Below are 27,893 nucleotides of genomic sequence, written 5' to 3'. Positions count from 1 at the left end.
AGAAGCAAGTTTACCAACCAACATGTCTCTTGTCACAGTGGTCACAGTCTAGATCTCATGAATAGAAGAAACTTTAGACTTGTAAGTAGGAGGCAAAGATCTCAACACTTTAGCAACAATCTCATCTTCTTTAAGAGCCGCCAACATATTTGATGTTCATGACAATTTCATTTACTTTAGCCATAAAGGTTGATATGTTCTGATCATGTCCCATCTTCAGCATTTCATACTTTCCTTTCAAACTTTGCAGCTTAGCAACTTTGACATGTTTATCTCCCTCATACAAGGTCTCTACTCTCTAACATCTCCCAGATCTCATGTGGAGTCTAAAGTTCCATCACATTAGTCCTCTTTGAATCGGTCAGGTCACTCAATAATGCTTCCTTAGCTCTTAAGTTATGTTCAACATCTATGATCTCATTCTTTGTAATCTTCCAATAATCTTCTCCAAGACACTTCAAATGACACTCCATCTGATCCTTCCATACAATATAATTGCTTTCATCAAATCTTGGACTCTCTTTCTTGAAAACATAGGTTTCCATCTTGGATCTCGTCAAGTGGTCAAGCTTCTTCTAGAGGATCTAGCTTTGATACCAATTCTTGGCAACAACAATAAAGGAAAACTGAGAGGGGGGGTGAATCAGTTTTCACCGGATTAAACAATTTAAGCACAACTTCAAATTTGATTAATTGCAGCAAGAACAATAATAAGAACAATAACAACAACACACATAACACCAAGATTTTGATGTGGAAAACCGAGTTAAGGGGAAATCCATGGTGGGAACCTACCAACAATAAGATGATACTCTGTAGTAGTATGTGAAAATATTAAAATGGGGAATGCACACTGCTTAGAGCTCACTGCTAAAAAAATAATAACCCAGAAGGATACAACCCTCAGCGAAGGTTCACTACCTTACATAACATTCAGACAACAATCCAGTTTAGATGAACTAAATGAATAGCATCTCCAAATGCCTGATGATAGTTCCGGTTAAGCCCTACAACACACTCTGCTCAACAGTTCACACTAAAAGATAAATTCATTTATTTGTACATACACCACTCTCTAATATTGTAGACACAACACCCATACACCAATTAAATGAATATAACACCTATTTATACAAATTATCAACCTTAACTACAAGATCGACTCAACCCTTAACACCTAATTACAAAATTACATCACACGATACATAGATCAACCACCGGACCAATACAATGTCATGACAACATAGCATGGACCGAAATCAACTCCATCGAACATACAACACCACTAGAAATCTCACCAAGATCATCTGCAACATGGTACACCACTAAAAATGTCACATAACATGAAGAATATCACCAGACCCATAAAATATTCAACAACATGCACAATGATCAATGGAGACCACCAAAACAAATATGACACGATTAGGAAACACCAACAAGCATGTTAGAACCATCCATAATAGCTGCACCAATACCATTTAATCAAATCTCCAATGGTCAACACATTGATACTCAAGAACAAGTTCAACAACAATAACTAGGACAAGAAAGATAACTTGAGAAGCACCAAATCATGAACCATTTGAATTGAAGATACACACGAATGTCCCAAACATTTTCCCAAATCCATAACTCAAGATATAATCATTTCGAAGCACAATGGATCAAACACCAGAATACTGCAACATTGAACACTAAAAATTCAATCCTCATACCAGAATCCATAACCCAATCAAATAACCACATATCATCATGAAACCAACACTAAGTGAATTATCTCTAGTTGATTCAACATATCAAATAGATAAACCAAGCGGATCAACTCTCTGCAATCAGCAGGACACAAACATAACTCTCTGCAACATTGGAACACAGGAATATGATGACATCAATGACAACAACATATCCTAGTAGTAGCCATATCCAAGATGAGAGTTTCTTGAAAAGATTTTCTTTTTTTTTGTTCTTGGTATTGTTCTCGTTGCAAATCTTCTTTGAGATGTCATGCTTTATCTTCTTCCAAGATAGAGGTTGTTTGTCTAATCTTGTCCCAACAATTCGTTATTCTCTAAGATAAAACATGCAATTTAGAAATTATGTCTTCTTGCTCATCATGGAAACCTAAATCAATTTGAAGTATAGGGGCTTCTTCCTCTTCTTGACCAAGGAGAACCATCTTGATTCATTTTCAAGGACATGAATTATAAAATTTTCAAAAGATTATGATAGGTGTTGTTAGCTACATGTTGTACTTTTGTGTGTAGGCCAAAATATGCATGTCATATATCATAAGTGTGATGTACTTGTCGGGTTCATTGAATAGCTATTCTACTTGTTCGATATTTTGAAAGCATTTGTTTAATTTCTTACATTCCACTCTTTGATGATATCCTAAAAACCTAGACTTCACTCTATGAGGAATTGTGCTTTTTTATTAATTTTTCAAGATATGAGACAAACCATAAAATAAGGATGCAAGACACTTAAAACTATATAAAGAAAGGCTCAAATCCTATCAATGTTGTGGAGAAGGTGGTTGAAAGGCTTGGATTCTCTCTTGTTCTCTTTGTTGTTGTTGTTCTCTTTCTTGCTCTAAAAATTATCTTCTTATAGAATCTTCAAGATGTTGGGCTCTTTACTCTTCTTCTTCTATGAAAAAGATAGTACATATGTATTTAGCATAACTAGTTTTGGTTGTCCATGAAAGGTTGTTTAATCTAGTGAGAACATCCTATTGGTCATTTTCAAATCCTAGGTTGGGTTGGAGAATAGGGGTAACATTCTCACTAGGGAGAACCATCTTGGATCATATTTGAAATTGAAGCACTTATATTTAAGCTATGTGAGATTACAATTGTAATGAAAGAGTGAACTGACCTCCTAATTAGATCTAGATGAAGATTGTGAACTAAAATTGAAAGTTCATTAATCTCTAATTACATCTAAGATGAAGATTGTAACTAAAATTGGAACTCAATTAACCACTAATTAGGATCTAAGTGAATATTGTAATTGACATTGAAAGTTCATTAACCCCTAATTAGGATCTAAGTGAAGTTTGTAACTGAAATTGAAATTTCAATAACCCTTAATTAGGATCTAACTAAAGATTGTAATTGAAATTGAAATTTTATTGAACCCTAATTAGGATCTAAGTGAAGATTGTAACTAAAATTTAAACTCAATAAATATGCATGCACACATTAGGTCTATCAAATTTGCAAGTACAAACCTAGGTAATTAATGAAATTTTTTCATGTGATGCATCAGATTTTGCAAAACCTTGCATATCAAAAGTCAATGATGAAAATGGATAAATCTTACCAACCACACAATTTATTGGACCAAATACATAGGTTTAATGACCAACTCTGTAGTTCTATGAACCAACTGTGCAATTCTATATGCCAACTATGTAGAGCTATGAACTAACTGCACATTTCTAGACACCAAGTGTGCAAGTTGGACCTCCAAGAGTTCAAAAAGTACAAAATTTGATTTTTGATTGAAAATTTCTTATTGGGTACCTAGAATTGACCAGAAACTCAAAGAGATGTCAAATTAGATGCATGTTTCACATCGGGTTCACTAGATGTGGATCAGGAAAATGAGGTTAGATGAGAAAATCAAACCATGAAAGAACCAAACTATGCTAATCACAAACTTAAATTATCATGTTAATCTATCCTAATCTGACTAACAAAACTATGGAAAGAAAACATGAATTAAAATTAACACAAAGTATCATTTTTGATGTTTCTTTTATAAAGCTTCAATGCTTTTCCTTTCATCTACAATTTCGATATGTTGCTCTCATTGTGCTGATGCAAATACAAATTGAAATCAAGGACATGATAGTTGAGATTAACAGAAGTATGCGATTATGCAGATTAAATGGACAAAACATGCATGAATATTTCAATAAAAATAATGATGAAAAGGGTAGATTATGGGTAGAAAATTAAATTGAACAAGAGTGCCTAAAGTTAGTTTATTTGACAAAGAAAGAGCTCTGAATTTACAAAAATCTTAGAATTCAACAGACGGATAGGATTGGAAAGATTTTTGGTTAGATGGGTACACCTGATTAAGTGCACGATAGGGCTTCCATTCAAAGAAGGATGAAGATGTTGAAGATAAAGCAGGGGAAACGAAAAAAAGTCAATTTTTGAATGTGCATATCTCATTTTTCAATTAAAAAATTAAAATCAAAGAGATATTACCTAAAGGATTGATTTTTGAAAATCAAATAATATTATTCATTTCCAAATTCAAAAGTTAGGAGGATATTATGAGAAGATTTAATAATTTGAAATTATTAAAAATCTCTACATAAGAGGATGAAGCAAAAGAATAAAAAAGTAACAAAAAGTAGGAAATATCCTCACATGAGAAGATAAATAGAGATTAATTATCTCCTCATGAAAAGCATATAAAGATGAATTAATAAATTATTAATTATCTTTATTTGGGAGGAAGATAAATATGATAAATTAATAAATATGATCAAAAACAACAAACAACAAATTTTACCTATGCTTAAATTGATGTGACTGCTTAACAAGTTGTTCCAAACAAATTCTTAAATGAAATTAAAATGGGTTCCTAAAGTGAGCGATGAAATAAAAATTAACTAGAAACCTTATGGTTTCAATAAAATTCATAGGCGATAGAATAAGAATATTACTTACGTAAAAAATACAATAACACCTATTATCAAGCGGAACAATTAATTTAAAAATCAATATTAAATTCACTCAAATGTCCCTTTTATTTTAGTTGTGTTTTATAGTATTTAATTAGATCAACTTCTTCTAAAAAGACATTAATATAATTACTTGATTCAATATCAGTTATTTAACTAATATCAAGTTTCCTCCATCATGTTATTACACCCTTCCTTTAAAACTTAATTACATCTTGCATCTATTAATTCAACATTAATACAATTTCAATGTATTAATATTATCTAATTGAATAAATAAAATTAAAGTGCCGAGCATCATTATGATAATTAAATTATCTGATAAAAGACTCCACTTGGGTTAACAAGGTTTGCAAGATTTAATCCATTAAATTATTTTAGAGCAAATATATTAGGCCACTACAATATCCTCTTAAATTAAATATTTAATAACCTATATTAAATTCTTCCATTTAATTATAAATATCATTAAAATTTCTAAAAAATATTTATACAACTTAAATCAAGTAGTGATACGTTAATCCTCAAAACATTAATATAAATATTCAAGATATACATTACCTCTTATTTTAAAATAAATCATTAAACTTAGCAAAAATTTTCATCAATAAACCCTTTTAATTAAACTACTCGAAAAGAGTATATTACTTCTCTATAACTAAACAATTCCCAAATTAATAAATATTAATATTCAATGATAGACATTTAAAATTACCTCTTAGACTAAATTTTAATCTCCATACTATTTAAACTTTTCACTAAAAACATTTACCCAAATATAAAACAATTCATTACATTTTCCATTACATTTCCAAACTAGCCTACTAAACTAAATAATAACTTAAGTTAAATGAATAATTCCATTTCAAATTCTTAGAGGGACATTTTCCCTCCTCTTTTCTCATTATTTTATAATTTACCTTTTTAAAACCCTAACTAGAGTTGTTTCCTTTTACTTAACCCTTATCTCATTCCTTCCAATAACTAACCCTAACCCGTATTTGGGTTAGGGCTTCTTTTCTTATCAAACCTATATTTTTTTTGGTGCTTGACAAGTGTGTGTGTGTATGTGGTGGCTTCCATGGCGGAGGAGGTGAGCAAGGGGATAGTGCTATCGAAGGCCACAATGATTTAACAAAGGGACCGCAGCGAGGTTGGGGAGGGCAGCCGCTGTGGTACCCCACAGGGAGAGGCCACCGTCCATTGTGGCTCACCACAGTGGCGGCTGTCGGCCACTGTGGGTTACCATAGTGGTGGCCACCGCTACTGGGGTCACCCGTAGTGGCAGGTTCTACCCCGCCCACTACGGACGGCCCACAGCGAGTGGTGTCCACTCACCGTGGCACCCACAAGGGGGGTGACGATGGCCCCAATCCAGCGGGGTAGGGTTTCTTGGCCCTCCCCCATCAGTTTGAAAGTTAAATATTTTATTATTTTGTTATTTTATTTTTTTAAATATGTAAAAGGATATATATGTGTGTGTGTGTGTGTGTGTGTGTGTGTGTGTGTTCTTATTTTTATAAATGCAGGGATTTTATATTGATTGTCAAATAAATAAAAAGAAACAATAATATCTATTAACTATATAGTTCACTTTTCCAAAGTTTAAACTATTAAAAATATATATGCCTATGTTTGATTTTTTTTTTTTTTAAAATATAAAGGCATATACAACTTTATCCTTTTTTTTTTGAAAGGGCATAGGAACTAAATCTTTTCTTTTATATAGCAACGGATATATTTATTTTCTTCTTATTAAAACAGTCAGTTAGAATTAAAAAACAATAGTTAATTTGTTTATATATATAAATATATATAGATCTTCTTTTAAAAAAAAAATAAATCTAGAGCAGGTTTTAATCAATAATTCAGAATGGGATATATTTTATTTTCTTTCAATATCATGAAGTTATTCTCCTTTCGAAAAAAAAAAAAAACTAGATTTATTTTCTACGTTTACAAAATGGAAAGATAAGCAGAAATTAATTTATTACAGCTGCAACTAATAATGTCTAAATTCATTTAAACAATAAACAGATATGATGTATTTTCAAAAATAACTCTTAAAATATCTATTTATGCTTTCTTTGGGTTTAAATTATAAATGTAAATCAATATTTCATTTCTTATTTTAAAAGACTACTTTATTAACATTTAGATTTACACTTCTTTTTGCACAACAACACTACTAGCCTCTAACTATATCTATTTCCTTTCAAAAGCTTAATAAGGCATAGATAAATTTCTTCCCTAATCTAATGCAACAAGAAAGTATCAATAAAAACTATCTCAAAAACTATAAGGAAGTAACTCTATGTTTTTATTCCTTTCTTTGCAAGAATATGCTCAAATGAATTTGCATCTTTATTTCATCATAAAACTAAGATAAATAGTATATTCAATACATTTTATAACTTTTACAGTAGATAGATATCAAACTTAGCCTCTCGTTTCTACTAAATGAGGGCTTCCCAAAAATATACATTTTGCAACTAAATACAATGAAAGTAGGATAAACTCATAGCCTTATTTTCTTTCCTTCTCTTTCCAAGCAATCCTGCAATACAAACTTTATGGCTATGACCATGGAGAGCTCACCTCCCAGCCCAGGCTTACTAGAAGCCACCCTCGAGCTTGGAGAACCAAGCCCTAGATAGGTTACACTCAAGCAATCATAAACAAGAGAGGGAAACACTCAACAAACACTTTCCCAACCAAGGCTAAACTTTATCACAAAATGTGATGTTTTTTTACAAGGGTGGAAGTGGACCAAATACCTTGAGGAGACTGCAAGAAAGGTAGATCACAAGCCATCTCATGGCATCCAAAAATACAACATAAGTCCATTAACCTCACATCCTTATGCCCCCCAAAGGCATATGTGCCATACTTTCTCCCCTTATGACCCCCAAATGCATAAACAAGGCTATGCAACAAGGGTCACATAAACAAACCCTTGAGATCACTCTCATAATGAGAGCCTCTCACTCTAAGGCTGTCAAACTCCTTCCACCCTCAAGACCATCCTACTCTCCCAAGAGTAGAAGACCTTGGTTACTCCCAAATCACAAGAGAAATGCATAAAAGGAATAAAAGAAAGATCACATATTATTTTCACAAAGGAAGGAAAACAAGAAGACAACATTTACATACAACCAATCTTTTAAACATAAGTATGCAACATGAAAGGAAGAAGATGAACCAACCTTCAATCTACCCAAAGGTTTGCTAGATCTATATTGAGGATGAGCAATCCAATTCCACAATACTTTCTTTTCTTTCTAACACTTAGCCAAAATTCTCTTCAAACTATTCTTTTCAAAATTGCAAGATCTCCAAAGATGGAGAGTGGGTGATTAACTCAGTAAGTCCCTAATCCTTGCCTAAGAAGGTCTCTCTCACTCTTCCCAATCCCTTGGATAGAGTGAGGGTTCCCATTGGTTGGTCTTCCCAACCTCTTACAGGTTACTAAAACTAGAAAGAGAAAAGGCAAGAGAAAGTGGGGAAGAGAAACTGACACAAGAAATGAAGGTTATTTAACCTAGGAGGGACCTTCCAAGTTGGATTTTCGCTCATCTTGGGAAAACCAACTTTGGAGGTGACTAAACAGTCACATGGGAGTAGTCACATGCCTAAAAATACCCCTAACCCATAGGTATACCCTATGGACCTTAGGATTAACCCTTAAACTACCCCTAGGAGTCCATTTGACCCCTTAGAAATCCTTTTGAAGTTAACCTTCGGGTCAAACCTGAGTTGACCACTCCCAAGACTTTCTACCCAAGGAAAATTTGGGACCACACCCAAATATTTGAAAAAAAGGCTTTGGTTGAAACAATCTCCCTCCAAGAGCCAAGTCAAAATCAAAGCACTATTCAGCACATGTGTCAAGTGACACAATAAAATACATTACATAATTACACATGGAAATTGTTTCTTGTTGGATTTAAACAAATCAATAAATAAAATTTAACACACATGCATCATTTACTATTACGAATAAAATATGATACATATGGGGTGTTGTCTCTCCAAATAGACAACCCCTGGTTTTACGAACGTACATAGGTCTAGGTTTGGTTCTCCATAATGTTTCCATGGTCACATGGATAATTTTCCTGTGCATCTCGATTACACATTAGTAATTCCCAAATAATCACATATAAATTCAATCATATAGGAAGGAATACAAATCAATCACTCTGCATACAATTGCCATCATACAAATCAATTTACCATATATCCAATGCAATCCACATAAAGCAATTCACTGAATGACATTATCATGATCCCCATAAATTTCAACCATTCATAAGACATGCATCACTTTTCTATATTCATAATAAAATTCTGCAAATTCAGATATAGCTGCCATACATCAGATCAAGATTATCCAATCAACAGATCATTTAGGATTTCAAATTCAATCACATCAAAATGTACACCACAAGGTGAAATGATTATATAACTTGGTTCAATTACTTTTCTCACCAATCTATCTGTCTAACATAGCCCATCCTATTGAATTATAACATTTATTAATAGGGTCAACTATGGTCAACTAAGTTAATCAAAGCTTGATTGGGGAGGGGCCCTACAAATAAAATTTATTTATTTAATTAATGGACAAAGAGGACAAATAAATAAATTAAATTTATTTATTTAGGACTTAGAATAATTCTTAGTAAAAGGGAGTTTAATTAATTAGTTAATTAATTAAATAAATCTAAGAGGCTAAATTAGTCAAACTGAAGTCTAGAAAACTCCAATTTGGTCAAATTAAGTCAAATTAGGTCAAATTGGGTCAACTTAGGGAGGATTGGAAGGAATTGGGAAAATTGGGAAAATTAGGTCAGTAAAGACCATGCGAACAATATGTTAAAAATAGGATATAAACACTGACCATTTTTTAGTGTCTACGCTATCCATAATGGTATTTGGGATCCAAAAATTATTTCCATTGGACTCCTAGAAGAACTAATGTAATTCAACGAGAACAAAATATTTGTTGGTGTCCACGTTCATATCGCACCCAACAAACTTAATTAAACTTAGGTGAACATATTTATTTTTTTGGATGTCGGTAGCAACTTCAACCGTTTCCACCATTTCAATTGCTCCTGTGTGGATCCCATGTTGATCTCACACTCCATCCTATTTCACATGCTCACTCCTGGTATAAATACATGATGTTATGAGTTGTAAATATATCATCTCATTTTCCATCAATGTAATTCATTATTTGATATAGTTTCTTGTGCTTGTGAGGATTTGGTGTGTAGGTCAGGCTCCTATCTGACCCTACAACCTCTTTCAAGCACTAAATTTTTCATCAGTTTGAGATCAGTTTCTTTTATGGAGGCATATTGCTCTCTTGGTGATTGTAGCTAATATAACCATTTTTTATCCTTACTGCTTATGGCTTTATCGAACATTGCCTTTGGCGATTTGTTTACATCTATGCAGTCCTCTCCCACCCACGAACTTCTCACACCCTTTCTTGCAAACTCATTTCTCATTGGCTGGCTCAAAGCAGTGATTAGTGTCCTTGGAGAAGCTCTATGGAGAGGCTCGATCCCTCACAAAGATCATGGTTCTCTATCCTATGAATAGTTGAAAGAGAGATTTCAAGAAAAGGGGAGATTCTTGAAATGGTTTCATGCCTAAGGAGATGTGTTCAAAGACCTGACATTTGAGGTGACACTTTGTTATTGCTTCTGCTCTAACAATTTTTATTTTATTTCTAACCACATCTCGTTGGCTGATTTGTTTTGTGCAGAATCAATTTATATTGTAATATGCAAATATTTTACCCTAAAATGATAAAGTTTCCCCAACAAATCAACACTACGGTTCACTAATTGGACAACAAGAATCATGGATGCAAATTGGTGGGACCGGTCGAATTGTCAGTTGAAGAAGGAATCGGGACTTTATTCCCACATTGCAAATGTGCATTGATCTTTGAATCTTTTCAAATAATTTTCTTATCGCTATTAATGTTGTTAATGATATTCATGTGGGTATAGTCAACCAACATTTATGCAGTGTTGTATGTCTTTCTTGCCATTTTAATGCCCTCATGAAGTTCGCTTGGTGATATGTTATATAGGTTAGTCTTTGACAAGACCAATGCAACTTCATGGATCTCTTGCTCCTTCTTGTTGTGCTCTCATGATTAGTGCATCTTGTGATATGGCAGACTTGTTGACTTAGCTATGGCCGATTGGTTTGGCGTTCTCACTTGGCAAAGAGTAGTGATGTGGAATAGCCGATTGGTTTGGCTTTCTCACCTGGCAAAGAGTGGTGATGTGGCACATCCTGCAACACCATGTTCAGTATACAGTTCCACTTAGAGTGGTGATGTGGTAGATTCCCCACCATGAAATGCTTTTTAGCCATTACAGATCATGTTATTTTTTTTTCATCATGCTTTAGTGGTCACATGGATCAATGAGGAGCTTGCAACAATTTTGAAAGTGCCTAAAATAGGCCCTTTTTCCACTCTTGCATAAATTTTGCATACAAATTCTTTCTTCAATGAAAAAGATATCCTCAAAAGGTTTCCTCGACAAGCTACTTTGTAAACAAGGTATTTTCTAAAATTTTTGCCATTTTATGAAAAATTTAGTAGCTTAAAGTTGCTAGTTGCCTTTGTTGTTTCTCTTGGCAAAGTTAGTGTTTGGGAATTGTAAAATTAGTTTGTATCGATTTTGGGGGTGTATCTAGCATATTAGTCCTTTGTGTACCCTTGTATAATATATCAGACCCTAGGATTGAATTGCTCACCTCGCACAACTATCAGACATGGAAGCTCAAGATGTTGTAATTGTTACAATCTCAAGGTATTTGGGAGTTGTTGGATGCTAACCAACCAAAATTCACAAAGCCATTTGAGGAGTTTTTTCATAGAAACAAAATAGATGAGGCAAAAGGACTCATTGGTCTTCATGTGTCAAATAATTTGTTGTTTCACATTGCTGAGTGTACACCATCTAAAAAAGTATGGGATAAGCTCACTGAGTTGTATGGTAAGGTCAACCAATTTGGGATCATGCAACTTGAAGCCAATATTACTTCTCTTATTCTAGATACATTTCCCTCTATTCAAGATTTCCTTGCACAATTCAAGTAAATTTTCTCTTAGTTGAAAGGTTGTGGTCACACTAAACAAGATAATGAATGTATTTTCTTGATCTTGTCTAAACCTAGAGGTCATTTCCAAGTGTTTTCCTCTACCTTCTATTCTACTATGAATGATATGGAGAAGACAATAAGATGCCTTATTTTGAGGTATTTTGTGATCGTTTGACTAGGGATTATCAGGGCATGTTAATTTAGATGGATCCTCATGTTAAGAGTCTTGCATTGATGGCTCAATCTCCTAAGGGTAAGAGTAAGTATAAGAAGAATCTCAAGGCAAATGTTTCTTCAAGTGGTGAGACTCCCTCCACACTTAAGGTGATGAATGATCGATAGAATAAACCTCCTCCTCCTCCTCCTCCTCCTTCTAAATCATTAGGGTCATCTTATAAGTAGAAGAAGAAAATGAAGAATTATTTCTTTCGTGGAAAGCCTAGGTATAATGATGCACAATATTTTGTGAGTCTAGTAGCATTGGAGAAAGCTATGAGGAAGCACAATCTTGCCATGCCTAAGTATTCTTCCTTGGGAAAACGGAAAGCTCTCTCAGCCAAGGCTTTGTCCTCTACAAGTTCTAGTTGGATTCTTAATTCTTGTGCTTCTCACCACATGACTTATACTGTGGATATTCTTGATACTATTTCTAATAGTCTTCACATATTATTATTGGGAACTCTTACCAAATTCTAGTTTTGGGGACATGATTAGTTCAGATGCAAGATGGTAGCATTTATGATGTTCTTCTTGTTCATAATATTTCAAAGAATCTCCTTTCCATATGACCAAATTTGAAATCATGGTGAGGAAGGCTCATTGAGTTCTCTCCTATTGAAGTGAATATTCAAGAGATGCAATATTCCGACAAGGTTATTGCTACAAGCATAGTTGATCACGCATCTCATTTGTATAGGTTTTGATGGATATGAGTCTTCATTAGGATCATCCCTTATTGCTCATGAGAATTTTGTGAGAAATCTTTGGCATGAACATTTTTGGTATCTGAGTCATAGATATCTTCAATAGATGAGCACACAAAATTTGGTGATTGGTTTACCTCACATCTCTTGTTTAGATGGATTTTTTCAAGGTTGTGTCCCTAGAAAACATCACACATATCCCTTTCCTTAAAGGGTATGGCCAAACATGCTTCAAGACCCCTTGAGTATCTGCATAGTGATCTCATCTCATTACCCACTCTTTCATTTTCAGGGGCTAAGTATGTGCTCACCTTTATTGATGACTTGTGTAGGTGCACATGGGTGTACTTTTTGAGGTACAAGGATGAGGTTCTACAATACTTCATGACCTTCCTTGCATTTGTGAAGAAGTGGTTAGGACATTCCCTTCAAAAGATTCACACAAATAACAAGGGAGAATATATCAATCTGGCATTCCAAAAATTCTTCTGTGCTCAAGAAATTCTTCATCAACACACAATGCCATACACTCCTTAATAGAATGGTGTGGCAGAGTGGAAGAATAGAATAGGTTATGGGAGCTGTCCAATTGTATGATTTAGTCTAGATACATGGGTCCAACATTTTGGGTAGAGGCCGTCAATTGTGCCAACTACATTTAAAATCATATGCCTCACAAGGCAATGCAGAATATGAATCCCAAGGTTTCTTTTTTCTGTCTTTGACAATGATGCATGAACATTCATTCCAAATGTTCAACACAAATAAATGGAGAAGAAGAGTCATTAGTTCATCTTTGTTGGTTATTGTGAGGATGTGAAGGGTTATCAATTGTTTGATCTTGTCACTTGAGAGGTACATTTTTCTCGTGATGTTTACTTTGATGAATCCTTCACTTCAAAGGATTCTCCATCACAGGCTTCTCCCTCTCTTCTTCCAAGTTCTTCTTCAGGAGATATTTTGCTTCCATAGGATGATGATGATGCTCCTAATGATGTTGTTCTAAAAGATGGTATTTCAATCTAGTTGTTGACAATACTTCATCTTCTCCTTCTCCTCCACCTACACCCAGTTGTCCTTTATGGGTTCATATGGTTGTCAAGGATGATAAATATTTCTCTTGCAAGTGATCCCATAACTAATCACTATACTTATTCTCAGACTTCAGGTATCAATCTTTTGAGTCATGCACTTTCTACCAATCCTTACAAGTTTTTAGAGGCTTCTTGTATTCCAGAATGGGATAGTGTTATGGCTAAGAAGTATTATTCTTTAATGAAGAATCATACTTGAAATTTGGTTCCTCTTTTAAAGGGAAGAAAGTTTGTTTGGTGCAAATGGGTGTATTGTACCAAATTTGGAGTTGATGGCTCTATTGATAAGTATAAGCTAATCTAGTGGTTAAGGGATTTTCTCAAGTTGGGGATATTGACCATTCTAAGACCTTTTCCCTCGTAGATAAGATGGATTCCATTTTCTATATACTTTCTATTATTGCATCTAAGATTTGGTTAGTGTATCAAATTGATGTGGAGAGTGCATTCTTCCATGATGATCTTCAAGAGGAGATATATATGGAGTAGCCACTAGGCTTTGTGTAGGACCCTTCACTTGTTTGTAGGCTTGGGAATTCATTGTATGATCTGAAATAAGCTCCTAGAACTTGATATGAGAAGATGGACATTTTTTAGCTTGCCTCTAGATTCACAAGATGTCACTCTAATCTTATAGTTTATACTCAAAGGCATGAGGATATCTTCTCGTTATTTTTCTTTATGCACATGACTTGATTCTTATAGGGATTTCTCCATCCATGATTGAGAATACTCAAAAATCTTTGATGGAGTATTTTGATATGACTGATCTTGGTTTGTTGCACTATTTTCTTGGTGTTCAATTCATAAATCTTTTGTTGGTATTTCTATTCTCTAGTAGAAGTATTGTCTTGATTTGCTTCAAAGATTTGGGATGGCTGATTGCAAGCCAACCCCTACTCCTTTTCAATCAAGTTTTGTGTTTTCTACCAATTGTACTACTCCATCAGTTAATGCCACCTCATTTCATCAATTGATTGACAATAGTTTGTACTTGACACATAGTCATCCTAATATTTCCTTTGTAGTTGGTCTTGTCTCTCATTCTCTCAAGATCTTCATGAGATTCATTAGAAAGAAGCAAAGCATATTTCACAGTACATTCAGGACACTACATAGTTTTGCATTCAATACACATCAAGTTCTACTGAGATTATGGGTTTCACTATCTCATTATGGGCTATTGATGTTGATGATTGAAGGTCTACCTTTGGCTTTGTTTTTGTCTTGGTCTTGCAAGAAGCAAACTACTATTGCATTATCATCAACTAAGGCTGAGTATCAACGAGCTGTCTTGTCTAGTTAGAAGGTTCTTTAACTTTGATGGTTGATGGTTGAGTATGGTTTTCCTACTGATCATATTGCTACTCTTTGGTGTGATAATCAGAGTGCCATACAAATGTCTCATAATCTAGTGGAATGTCAATGCACTTAGCATATTAGAATCCACATGCAGTTCATTCAACAACTCATTTAGGATGGTATCTTGTCATTGGAGTATTCGTCTACAGAGCAACAAGTTGTAGATATCGTCACTAAACCTTTGACATCTCCTCACTATCTTTAGTTGTGCTTGATGTAAGGGGTGTAGGAAGTAGTCCTTGGGGGGTTTGAGAAGTCCTCCTCCCTTCCTTTAAATTTTTGCTTTTCAACATTTTTTTGTTCCCTTTTTTGGAGAGGAGTTTTCTCTCACCGGTTTTTCTCCTTTTCTCCAAATGTAAGAGATTGTGTTTCATTGCATTTTAGTTGTACATGGATACCTAATCTGGCTTTGTTGTTGGGACCCATAAGGCATCTCTTATTGTATATTGCATTTTCATTTGCTGATTGCATCTCTTGTATATTTCTCCCTAAGTTGCACTTAAGGGGGGTATTGGTGTCCACATTCATATCATCCAAACAAATTTAATTAAACTTAGGTGAACATATTTAATGTTTTGGCTGTTGGTAGCTACTTCAACTACTTCCATCATTTCAGTTGTTACTGTTGCTCTTGTGTAGATCTTGTGTTGATCCCATGCTCTCTCCTATTTCACATGCTCATTCTTGTTATAAATGCAGGATGCTATGAGTTGTAAACATATCATCTCACAATGTAATTCATTATTTGGTAGAGTTTCTTGTTCTTGTGAGGATTTTGGTGTACAATATCATCCTAAAATAGGATGGATTAGCTCATCAATACGATATGAGTGGTTTAATGCCAATTTTTGAGAGTGGATTTTGATTTTGCCTTGTTCAAGTTGCTTGATAGTCATTGCCAATGTTCTACTATATGTTAACATGGATATGATAGAATAAAGATGGTAATGATGGAGAAGGAATGCCAACATGCATTCTAGGACAATGATAGGATTTATAGTAAGGACCTTCAGGTAATTTGTAGTATTGAAAGGGAATAGAATCAGTGAGAATTTAGATTTCCACACCTTTTTATAGGAATTTGATATATTGATGATATGGGGATATAATCACCTATATGACATATATCCATGGGTGACCAAGTAAGATTTTATATTGAAGTTCAAGGTCAAGAACATGAATAAAGTATAAGGTAGATTAATTCAAGGTCCTCTTAAAAGTAAGACTATTAGATGATCATGCATTAGAAAGACTGTTAAACATGCAAATTATTATTTATTGTGAATGCTTATATAATAGATTTGTTCTAAGGGCAAGTGGTTATTAATTGTGTTAAGGTAGGGGTGACTTTGGATCGATTGATGTTAGATCACACTCTCATTTGATGTTGAGAGATGTAGAAATTTCAGATCATTCCGAGAAACCCGGATTCAATCGAGCAAACAGAAATCCCATGTCCTTACGCTATTCTCATTACCAAAAGTCCAACACGGCTCTATCGGCTTAAAACCCCACATCCTTACGCTATTCTCATTAGCAAAAGTCCATACCGGCTCTCTCGGCTAAAACACCACATATGAAAGTTCTTGAATTCAAATATTTGAATATTTGAACTTTCCGTGTACGAGGGGATTATACATTACTATTTTGCAAAACGTGCATGTTATTCCTGTTGAACATTGAAAAATGCTCAGAATACCTGTTTATTTCATTATTTCGGATTGATCATCGTTATTTCATTGACATAGTTATTAATTTTGGTTAACTTCACGTGTGTCATGCTCACACCCAATTTGGATGAGATAGACAGTCTTTATCGACTTATAGGATGAAAATCTGGCACAATATTACGACTTCAACATTATTTCATTCACAAAGTCTTGATATCCAAAGTTTTCGATTGGAAGAGATATAAAATCACTATCGATGATTAAGATGTTTATTTATATTGAGCAAAGCCTCAAAAATCCACCACGATATTGTTGAAGAATAGTTTTTCCCATAAGGGCATCATGGCCTCCTCGTTACAATTTCCTCTTGAAGCCGATCTCCCTGTGATTGACATCTCACAATTTCCCCACGAAATTGAGGGAGAACGTCTTCAATATCATCCGGAGGTTGTCAAACTCGGAAAAGCTTGTGAAGAATGGGGATTTTTGAGGCTGGTGAAACATGGAGTTCCACTAGATCTTCTGCAAAAGGTTTTGTGTGTTAGCAAGGATTTGGTGTCGATGCCCATGGAGGTTAAAGACAGAGTCACAACTTCTAATCCGGTGGAGAGTTATGTTCGTGCTCCCGGCATTCCGACACCTTTTGAGACATTTTGCTTCCTTGGCATGCCCAATCCAGATTCAATACTTGAAACATCTCGAAAGATATGGCCCGAGGACGGAAATTCAAACTTCTGGTATGTTGTTTATTAGATGAAAAGCTGATATAATTTCAAATGAACCTCTGCCTTCTAATTGTCGGGATCGAGATGCTCTTTACTATTTATTTTTTAATCCCCTCTCTTCTAAGACAATTAGGTGAAGGGTATCGATAGTCATTTATGCTAATTTCGAGCATCTTGTGCTTGTGAAGATTTGGTGTGCAGGTCAGGCTCCTGAAAACACTCACAATATCATCCTAAAATAGGATGGATTAGCTCATCAATATGATATGAATAGTTTCATGTCAATTTTTGAGAGTGGATTTTGATTGTGCATAGTTTAAGTTGCTTGATAACCATTGCCAATGTTCTACTATATGTTAACCATATGGTAGAATATGTAGAATTTTGAACCTAACCTATCCTCTCTGAACCAACTGATTAGCAAACAATAACAACAAAAACAAGAAAACACCAATATCTTTATTGAAGCTTAATTAAAAAATTACATAGAGGTTGTATATATAAAGAATTTGCACTCTAGAAGAATAAATAATAACTGTAGTTCTAAATATATTCCTAGCTTTGCATGGAAAGCTACTAAGGCTCTCAAACTAAAAAAAAGCAAACTACTCCCTAAATTAAGAATACAATAAGTGCATGCACAACATGCTTTATTTACTAAAAACAAACTCATGCAAAAAGAAAAACTAAAAATAGTCCTAAGGATTTATGCATGCTGGAGTACATGCTTTATTTGCATGAATAAACAAAAAAATCCTATTAACTAAAAATAGCTTGTGCATGGTGATGAATGGATAGCTTCATGTCCAAACTGGAGTTGCATGGAGCTGCATGCTAGAGCAGCATCACTTATCAACATACTCCCCCTTGATGCTGAGAGGGCTGACAATCTTATCTCGTAGTGCTATAAACTAAGCTTTCGCAACCGCTTTGGTGAATATATCTGCTAGCTGATCCTAGGTATTGATGTGCTTTAATTCGACATCCTTCTTTTGCACCAAATCTCGTATGAAGTGATATTTCAAATCAAAATTCTTAGTTCTGCTGTGATGAACTGGATTCCTAGCTAACTTGATGGCACTCATATTGTCATAATAAATTACTGTAGGCTGAATTTGTTTTTCTCCAATTTCTTCCAAAACTTTTCTGAGCCAAAGGGCTTGTGTACCTGCTGAGGTAATTGCAACATACTCCGCTTCTGTAGATGAGAGGGCAACAATACTTTGTTTTTTTGAGCTCCAGGTAATTAAACCAGAACCAAAAGAAAAACAATTTCTAGATGTAGATTTACGGTCATCTATACTACCTCCCCAATCTGAATCACTAAAGCCTACAAGATTGAACTTTTCAGAAGAGTAGTAATGAATACCAAAACTTGAATTCCCTTTCACATACCTCAAAATGCTCTTGGCTGCCTTCATATGTATTTTAGATGGATTTGTCATATACCTTGAAACAAGTGAAACTGAATAAGCAATATCTAGCCTTGTGTGGGTTAGAAACATCAAGCTCCCCACAATACTTCTGTAAGTTGTCTCATCAACTAAATCAGCACCATCATCTCTACATAACAAATCTCCATGAGCACTTGGAGTGGAGGCAAGGTTACAATCAGTCATATTAAATTTCTTCAGCATATCCTGTGCATACTTTGTTTGACAAATGAAAATCTCATCCTTACTTTGATAAACCTCCATTCCTAGAAAATATTTCATTAGACCAAGATCTTTCATCTCAAATTCTTTCATCATAGCATCTTTGAATTCATCTTTCATCTTAGAACTACTACCATATACAAAAGATTATCAACATACAAACTTATGATGAGAATATCAGTACCTTCTTGTTTGTAGTATAGGGTAGGATCACTCTTACTTCTCTGGAAGCCATTCTCCTGAAAGTATCCATCAATCGTGGCATACCACGCTCTTAGTGCTTGCTTGAGGCCATATAAAGCCTTCTTCAACTTGTAGACATAATTATCTTTTCCTTCCACTTCAAAACCTTGTGGATGCTCCACATACACTTCCTCTTCTAAGTACCCATTCAAGAAGGCACTTTTCACGTCCATATGATGTATGCTCCACTTCTTTTGAGCTGCTAATGAAATCAGCATTCTTATGGTCTCTTGTCTTGCTACTGGTGCAAATGTCTCTTCATAATCAATTCCATACTTTTGTGTGAAGCCTTTAGCAACTAATCTTGCCTTGTGTCTTTCAACACTCCCATCACTGTTTAACTTAGTCTTGTAGACCCATTTGGTGCCAATCCTTTTTTTGTCATGTGGAAGTTTTGTTAACTCTCAAGTGTCATTCCTGTGAATGGAATCCATCTCTTTTTCCATGGCTTTCACCCAAACCTCATTAGTACATGCATCTTCAAAACATGATGGTTCAAAATCAGCCTTGGCTAATAAAGCAAAATTCACTGTTTCACCTACTGGGTTTTCTTCATGTACTTGATTTCCACTCCTCTGGTAGATATCACTCAATCTCCTTACTTTCCTTGTAGAACTTGGAGAAGAAGCTGGACTTGAACTTGGTACTAAAGAACTTGATGAAGGGTTGCTTGGTGGAGTTAAACCATTAGATATAGAAACATTAGTTGGTTGCTCATGATCAATATCAACAATTATATCATCATTCAAAATAGATTTTGGCTTCTCAACATGGCCTTTTTTATGACCATAAACTCCCCCTTCATCAAAAATCACATCTCTTGAGACAATAAGCTTGTTAGTGAGGGGATTATACAATCTATAAGCCTTTCTTTTCTCACTATACCCAATAAAAATACATGACTCACTCTTTGCATCTAACTTCTGTCTATTCTGATCGGGTACATGCACATAAGCGAAACAACCAAAAACTTTGAAATGATTAACATTAGGCCTTTTACCATACCAAGCTTCATAAGGAGTCATCTTTTCTAGTGCACTGGTGGGGCTACGGTTGAGGATGTACACCGCTGTAGCAACTCCATCTCCCCAATAAGAATTGCTCAATCCCTTGGTTTGTAACATGCACCTTGCCATTTCAACCATAGTACGATTCTTCCTTTCAGCTACTCCATTTTTTTGAGGTGTGTATGCAGTAGTAAGTTGCCTCTTGATGCCATTAACTTTGGAAAGCCTTTGAGCAAAACTCTCCTCCACGATCAGTCCTTAAACATTTGATCTTGCACCCTTTCTCATTTTCTACAAGGGCTTTAAACTTCTTGAATGTATCCAAGGCTTCATCTTTGGCCTTCAAAAAATATACCCAACAATTTCGTGAGTAATCATCAATAAAAGTGATGAAATATGATGACTTACCCAAACTCTTAGTCTGCATAGGACCACATATATCTGAATGAACAAGCTGAAGTGGGTGATGAGCCCTCCATGCATTGCCCTTTGGAAACTTTTCTCTTGCATGCTTTCCTTTAGCACAACCTTCACAAACCTCCTTGTGTTCCTCAACCTTGGACAAACCAGAAACTAATGCATGTGAGGTTAGAAACTTCAAACTATGAAAATTTAAATGCCCATACCTGAGATGCCATAACCAACTTGAATCCTCATAAGCCATATTTGCCAAATTGTTGTTATGTTCACCAAACCTCAAAGGGAACATCCTATTTCTTGTCATAGGAACAATAGTGATCACCCTATTATCCTTATTCTTATCATAGATAGTACAAGTCTTATTCTCTAAGACTACTTTATAATTTTTCTCACATAGCTGCCCAACACTTAGCAAATTGTGCTTCAATTGTGGAGTATAATAAATATCATGAATATTCTTTATACCTTCTTTTGTTTGGACCTCCATAGCTCCTTTGGCAGCAACCTCCAATGATTTATCATCACCAAGCTGGATCTTGGATTTGAAACTTCCATCCTTTGTTGAGAAAAACTTGTCATTCCCTGTCATATGGTTAGAGCATCCAGAATCTAGGTACCAAACATCTTTACTAGTGTTTTCACCCTTGGCATAAGATAAAAATAAGTGATCAGGAGGATTGTCACTACTTTCTTGAGCATAGTTAGCACTTTTACCTTCTTTCAATTTTGCATTCTCTTTCAAAGTGGCCATACCTATTACAGTGGTAACATTGAACATTTCTCTTATCAAATCTGCCTCTACCTCTTCCTCTGAAACCACCACTTCCTCTTGAGCCACCTTTTCCTCTGCCTCTTGAAGAATTTTGGCTTTGCCCTTTACCTTGGCCTTGATTGATTTTGGCACTATTGCTGCTTGCATCTTCATTTTTTGTGATTAGCAATTTAGAGGAGAATGCTTTCTCTACACCTTCAAAAGAATCTTTCAATCTTTCTTCATGAGACATCAGGGATCCAACTAGTTGATCAAACTGTAGTTTTGTCAAATCCTTGCTTTCTTCTATGATTATTGCTACATGATTCCATCTGGGTGTCAAAGATCTCAACACCTTTTTAATCAAAACTTCATTGCTTACAATTTCTCCAAGTGTAGCCATTTTATTGACTACATCTTTGACTCTGACACAATAATCACTTATACTTTCAGCTTCTTGCATCTTCAAATTCTCAAACTCTTGCTTCAATGTCTGAAGCTTGACCACTTTAACTTGATCACTACCCTGGTAAGCTTCTTGTAGAGTCTTCCAGGCATCTTTGGCAGTTGTTGCTCCTGATATTCTTGGAAATAAGCTCTTATCAAGAGCTATCTGAATGTGAAACAAAGCTTGAGCATTCTTTTTCCTTGCTTCCTTTCTTGCTGTTCTTTCATTGGCTGTAAGGGCATTCCAATCAGTTGGCTCTTCATAACCTGATTCAATAATCTCCCACAAATCTTTTCCAATCAAAAAGGTCAGCATCTTAATGCACCAATAATCATAATCATTCCCATCAAATTCTGGAACGGGCATATGGTTAGAATTCGACATGATTAACTTTGGCGAAATTCCAACAATAAAACTTTAACCCAAAACAATTTTACCTGCTCTGATACCACTTGTAGAATTTTGAACCTGACCTATCCTCTCTGAACCAACTGATTAGCAAACAATAACAACAAAAAGAAGAAAACACCAATATCTTTATTGAAGCTTAATTAAAAAATTACATAGAGGTTGTATATATAAAGAATTTGTAGTCTAGAAGAATAAATAATAACTACAGTTCTAAATATATTCCTAGCTTTGCATGGAAAGCTACTAAGGCTCTCAAACTAAAAAAAAGCAAACTACTCCCTAAATTAAGAATACAATAAGTGCATGCACAACATGCTTTATTTACTAAAAACAAACTCATGCAAAAAGCAAAACTAAAAATATTCCTAAGGATTCATGCATGCTGGAGTACATGCTTTATTTGCATGAATAAACAAAAAAAAACTATTAACTAAAAATAGCTTGTGCATGGTGATGAATGGATAGCTTCATGTCCAAACTGCAGTTGCATGGAGCTGCATGCTAAAGCAGCATCACTTATCAACAGAATACAGATTGTAATGATGGAGAAGGAATGACAACATCCATTCTAGGACAATGATAGGATTTATAGTAAGGACCTTCTAGTAATTGAATTTAATATTGATGATATGCAGATATAATTGACTATATGGCATATATCCATGGGTGACCAAGCAAGATGTTATATTGAAATTCAAGATCAAAAAAATCAGAAGATAGGTTTGTTTGGTAAGGTAGATAGATTCAAGGTCATCTTAAAAGTAAGAGGATTAGATGATCATGCTAAAACACTTTTTTTAACATTAGATAATTGTTAAACGTGCAAATGGTTAGTTATTGTGAATATGTTCATATAATAAATTTGTTAAAAGAACAAGTGGTTATTGATTTTGTGTTCATATAATAGATTTTGCAATTGATTGCGTGTTCATATGATAGATTTTGCAAGGTTGGGTTGACTTTGGCTGGATTGATGTTAGAAGACACTTTGGTTGTGTGTTGTAACCGACCATACAATGGGTTTTGGAAGGCAGATGTAACTACAATAGTGGTTTGACTTTAAGCACAAACCTATCAAATAAAGATCATAATCTGATTTGATGTTAAAAGATGTAGAAATTTCAGATCATTCCGACAAACCCATAACAACAGATTCAATCGATCAAACATAAATTCAATGTCCTTACGGTATTCTCATTAACAAAAGTCCTAAACTGCTCTATCTGCTTAAAACACCACATCCTTACGCTATTCTCATTAGCAAAAGTCAAAAACGGCTCTCTAGGCTTAAAACACCACATATGAAAATTCTTGTATTCAAATATTTGAAAATTTCAACTTTCCGTGAGCGAGGCGATAAACACATTGCTATTTTACAAAACGCGCTTGTTATTTCCTGTTGAACGCTGAAAAATGCTCATAATACCTGTTTATTTCTGTATTTCGGATTGATCATCGTTATTTCATTGCCATATTTATTAATTTTGGTTAATTTCACGAGTGTCCTTCTCACGTCCAATTTAGATGAGATATACAATCTTTATCAACTAATACGATGAAAAGTTCGCCACAATATTGTTGAGTTTTTTTCTTCCTGGGAAATCCGGCACAATATTACGACTTCAACATTATTTCTTTGACAAAGTCCACATTGGTATAAAAAAAAATTGCCTTTTGGACGAGATATAAAGTCAGTATCCACTATTAGGATGTCTATTTATATTTAGTTAAGCCTCAAAATCCCCCAGGATATTTTTTAAAAATAGTTTTTCCGCGGTAAGGGCATCATGACTTCCTCGTTACAATCTCCTCTTGAAACCGATCTCCCTGTGATTGACATCTCACAATTTGCCCAGGAAATTGAGGGAGATCATCTTCAATATCATCCGGAGGTTGTCAAACTCAGAAAGGCTTGTGAAGAATGGGGATTTTTCAGACTGGTGAATCATGGAGTTCCACAAGATCTTCTGCAAAAGGTTTTGTCTGTTAGCAAGGATTTGGTGTCAATGCCCATGGAGGTTAAAGACAGAGTCACAACTTCTACTCCGGCAGAGAGTTATGTCCGTGCTCCAGGCATTCCGACCACTTTTGAGACATTTTGCTTCCTTGACATGCCCAATCCAGATTCAATCCTTGAAATATCTCGAAAGATATGGCCTGAGGAAGGAAATGCAAACTTCTGGTATGTTGTTTATTAGCTCAAAAGCTAATATATTGATTTCAAATGAATCTTTTATATAAGTGCCTTCTAATTGTGGGGATTCAGATAATCTTTCTTTTTTTCTTTTTAATTAAATATAATTAGGGGAAGGGTATCAAGTAGTCATTATAGTTAATGTTGACCATCTTAAATTCTCAAGCAGTATAACATCAGATTTGATCTTTTTTGTTTTTTCATTTTGTACAGGACTTAAATGCTTATAGCTATTGTTTTGGCTTCTGGGTAGTTAACACCAATATTTTGGGATTCTTATGCAAGGATCAAAAAGTGGTCATGTTGAGTTGATGTCCCATACATATTTTCTATTGTCACATAAACGGTTCCACCACCACAAAATTCTACAATTGATCTAATACTTATGTAAAAATGCCCCAAAAATTATACACTATTGGTATAACTAAAATTATGCAATTGATCTAATTATTAACTGTTTTTTTTCCAACTATTAGATATACTAATGACTGACTATTAATCTACTAAATAATTTTCTAATCATTTTTTTTATAATTGAAATTCAATTTACAACAATTAGAACATGGATGGGTCCCTATCCTTACTGTTTAAAATTCTGGTACTATTCTCACTAATGATATAGTGGTGCTGTTATGTTACAGTGAAGCGATGGGTGCATTGAGTTTACATCTATCAGATCTTGCACAGAGGATAATTAAACTCATTCTGGCGAGTCTGGGTTTGGACGTTGAAACTTTCTGCCACTCTGATTTCGAGAAATGTATAGCCATCTTGCGGATAAACAGCTATTCATCTCATGGAAAATCTATTGGGGAGGTGGTTCTAACTCCTCACGCAGATCCGGGTTGCCTGACAATCCTTCACACTGATGAAAAGGAAGGGCTTGAGGTTCGAACAAAAGAAGGGAATTGGATCAACATAAAGCATTCTCCAAACTCCCTTATTGTCAATTTAGGGGACAGTCTTAAGGTGCAAATTAATCTTTTCTATTTTTGCTGTAATTGTAATTTATATGGTTCTAGTTGTGCAGTTGATAAGATTATTTGATTGCAGGTGTGGAGCAATGGTAAATACTGGAGTGCCGTTCATCGCGTCATTAGTAAAGGGTGGGAGAATCGTTTATCAGTTCCCTTTTTTTATAACTTTGCAGGTGACACCCAGATCTCGGCTCCAGAGGTTCTTGTGAGTGAAGATAATGCACGACGATACAAACCTTTTATTTTCTCTGAATTGCAATCTGAAATGCGGAAAGGACTCAGAAATTATAAAGCAGACGGAGAACAAGTCAAAGTGATGGAACGGTTAGCTGCCATATAACGTAGCTCTACTTATTCATCTTATACCATTGGAATTCTTCGTTACACCAAATTATGTTGAATTTACACTTTGTTTCTTGCGTTTATAGTTTTCTTGGGAAAATGGATGTTCTCGATCTGATTGACAATTAGAAATTGTGTTATAATACGTATCTTATATATATTTTTGTAATATATCTTGTAAATATTTTTTTAGTTCGTGTCAAAAGTAGATACTATTGCATTCATTTATTTTAATTTTTCAATTTGTTTAGTCAATTAATATATATAGTTGTCAATGGACCTTTGGTCTACGGGTGAAGTTGAATGGTTCCAAATGAATTCATCAAGGATCAAGTCTTCTCCGACATCATTAGGAATGAACCCTTGCTAACTTGCTAACTGTCCTACTCTCAAGTCTGAACGTCCATCAAAATAAAAATCTATAACAATTTATCTCCTTTTATATTGATTCCAGTAATGTAAAAATCAAATCATTGTCTATTTTTTAATATATTTTGCGAATCAAACTATCGCGTCACTGAATTAAATAGCTATTATTATATTAACTAGTTGTATTAGATGCTAGTAAAGTCTACGACCTGTAATTTTCACATCCCAGATGAATTTAATTACTGGATCAGGTGAGACGGACCGTCATAAATTACTACCTAGCCGACAAAGATTCTCTTTTCTCAGCAACATTCAACGACTTCGATATGCGCGGTTGAAATTGACGACCGTTAATTTGTGGTTTTGGCGTAATTGACCTAAACTTAACACCTGTATTTTTCATGTGTTATTTTCTAAACAGTTAACTATTTTTTTTTTAGCGAGTCCGATTAATTCCTTGTCTCTCATGCATTCCAAGATGGAAAGAGTCAAATTTGATTTCTAACCTCGACATTACATAAACTAATTTATTATTTCTAGACTTTGACCAACAATATCATTCTAGGAGTATAATGAAATAAGTAATAAAAATTTATAAAATATTTTTTAAATATATAATTTCTATTTTAAATTTTAAAAGAACATTTATAGTTTTAGCTATTTCATAGATTGCTTGCTCTTGCTAAATAAGCTTTTGCATAATAAATCTTTGTTTGTAATGATTTTGACATCATTTTGCTTTGAGTGAAAAAGAAAATCCAACCCTCTCATTCTAAAATACCTAAAAATTGTGTCAATAGAGAAATGATTCCCACACACACACACACACACACACACACACACACACACACACATATATATATATATATATATAAAGAGAAAGAGTTTTATTAACTTTATAATTCACACACAACAAGACATGTCATAAGAAGGAATCACAAGTTACTACTCCAAACATTCAAATCTCAATATATGGATTTAGAAGAATATATCTTAATACATATATTGTATGCACATGTTTCATATTCTTTACTTATTCTTTAATACTTTCATTCATGCCTACTCATTACTCATTTTTCATGTTTCCTATTCATAAGGTATTTTAACTATGCAAAATTTACTTTCTTTGTTGTTTAGTTATAGTCATGTGCACTCTTTTCTTATAATTGATTTATTTGAATGATTTACTCCATTATGATATTTAATAATTTATTTTTAGTACAATTAGATTTATTACATGTTACATTTGTATATATATATTTGTATTAATCTTTTTGTTTTGATGATATAAATTTAATTAAAATAAATGATAAATTAATAATTAAAAAGTATATTATAACATAAATATACATTGAAAATTATTTTTAAAAAATCACACTATTCAATAAATATATTGATAATAAATCTAAAATTATTTATTTTCTTATTTCATAATTTTTTTGTTAAATTAGTCTCCA

At 34.2% G+C, this 27,893-nt stretch overlaps 1 protein-coding gene across 1 annotated transcript; it reads left to right on the top strand.

The window, feature by feature from the left end:
• The first annotated feature begins 24,306 nt into the window (after positions 1-24,306).
• Positions 24,307-26,171, top strand: LOC131057239 (jasmonate-induced oxygenase 4-like). Its single transcript, XM_057991425.2, has 3 exons — positions 24,307-24,736; positions 25,390-25,717; positions 25,802-26,171. Exons 1-3 carry the CDS (start codon positions 24,342-24,344, stop codon positions 26,063-26,065), a joined length of 987 nt encoding a protein of 328 aa, XP_057847408.2. The 5' UTR covers positions 24,307-24,341; the 3' UTR covers positions 26,066-26,171.
• Positions 26,172-27,893: the final 1,722 nt, after the last annotated feature.

Source organism: Cryptomeria japonica, chromosome 8 (assembly GCF_030272615.1).
Source record: "Cryptomeria japonica chromosome 8, Sugi_1.0, whole genome shotgun sequence".
NCBI classification, from domain to species: Eukaryota; Viridiplantae; Streptophyta; class Pinopsida; order Cupressales; family Cupressaceae; genus Cryptomeria; species Cryptomeria japonica.
The sequence above is the reverse complement of the archived record's forward strand: the minus strand, read 5'-3'. Positions and strand labels throughout refer to the sequence as shown.

Coding starts and splice junctions, on each gene's coding strand:
- LOC131057239 (XM_057991425.2), top strand. CDS start 24,342: ATGACTTCCTCGTTACAATCTCCTCTTGAAACCGATCTCCCTGTGATT. Junction 24,737..25,389: donor GAAGGAAATGCAAACTTCTG/GTATGTTGTTTA, acceptor GTTATGTTACAG/TGAAGCGATGGGTGCATTGA. Junction 25,718..25,801: donor ATTTAGGGGACAGTCTTAAG/GTGCAAATTAAT, acceptor ATTTGATTGCAG/GTGTGGAGCAATGGTAAATA.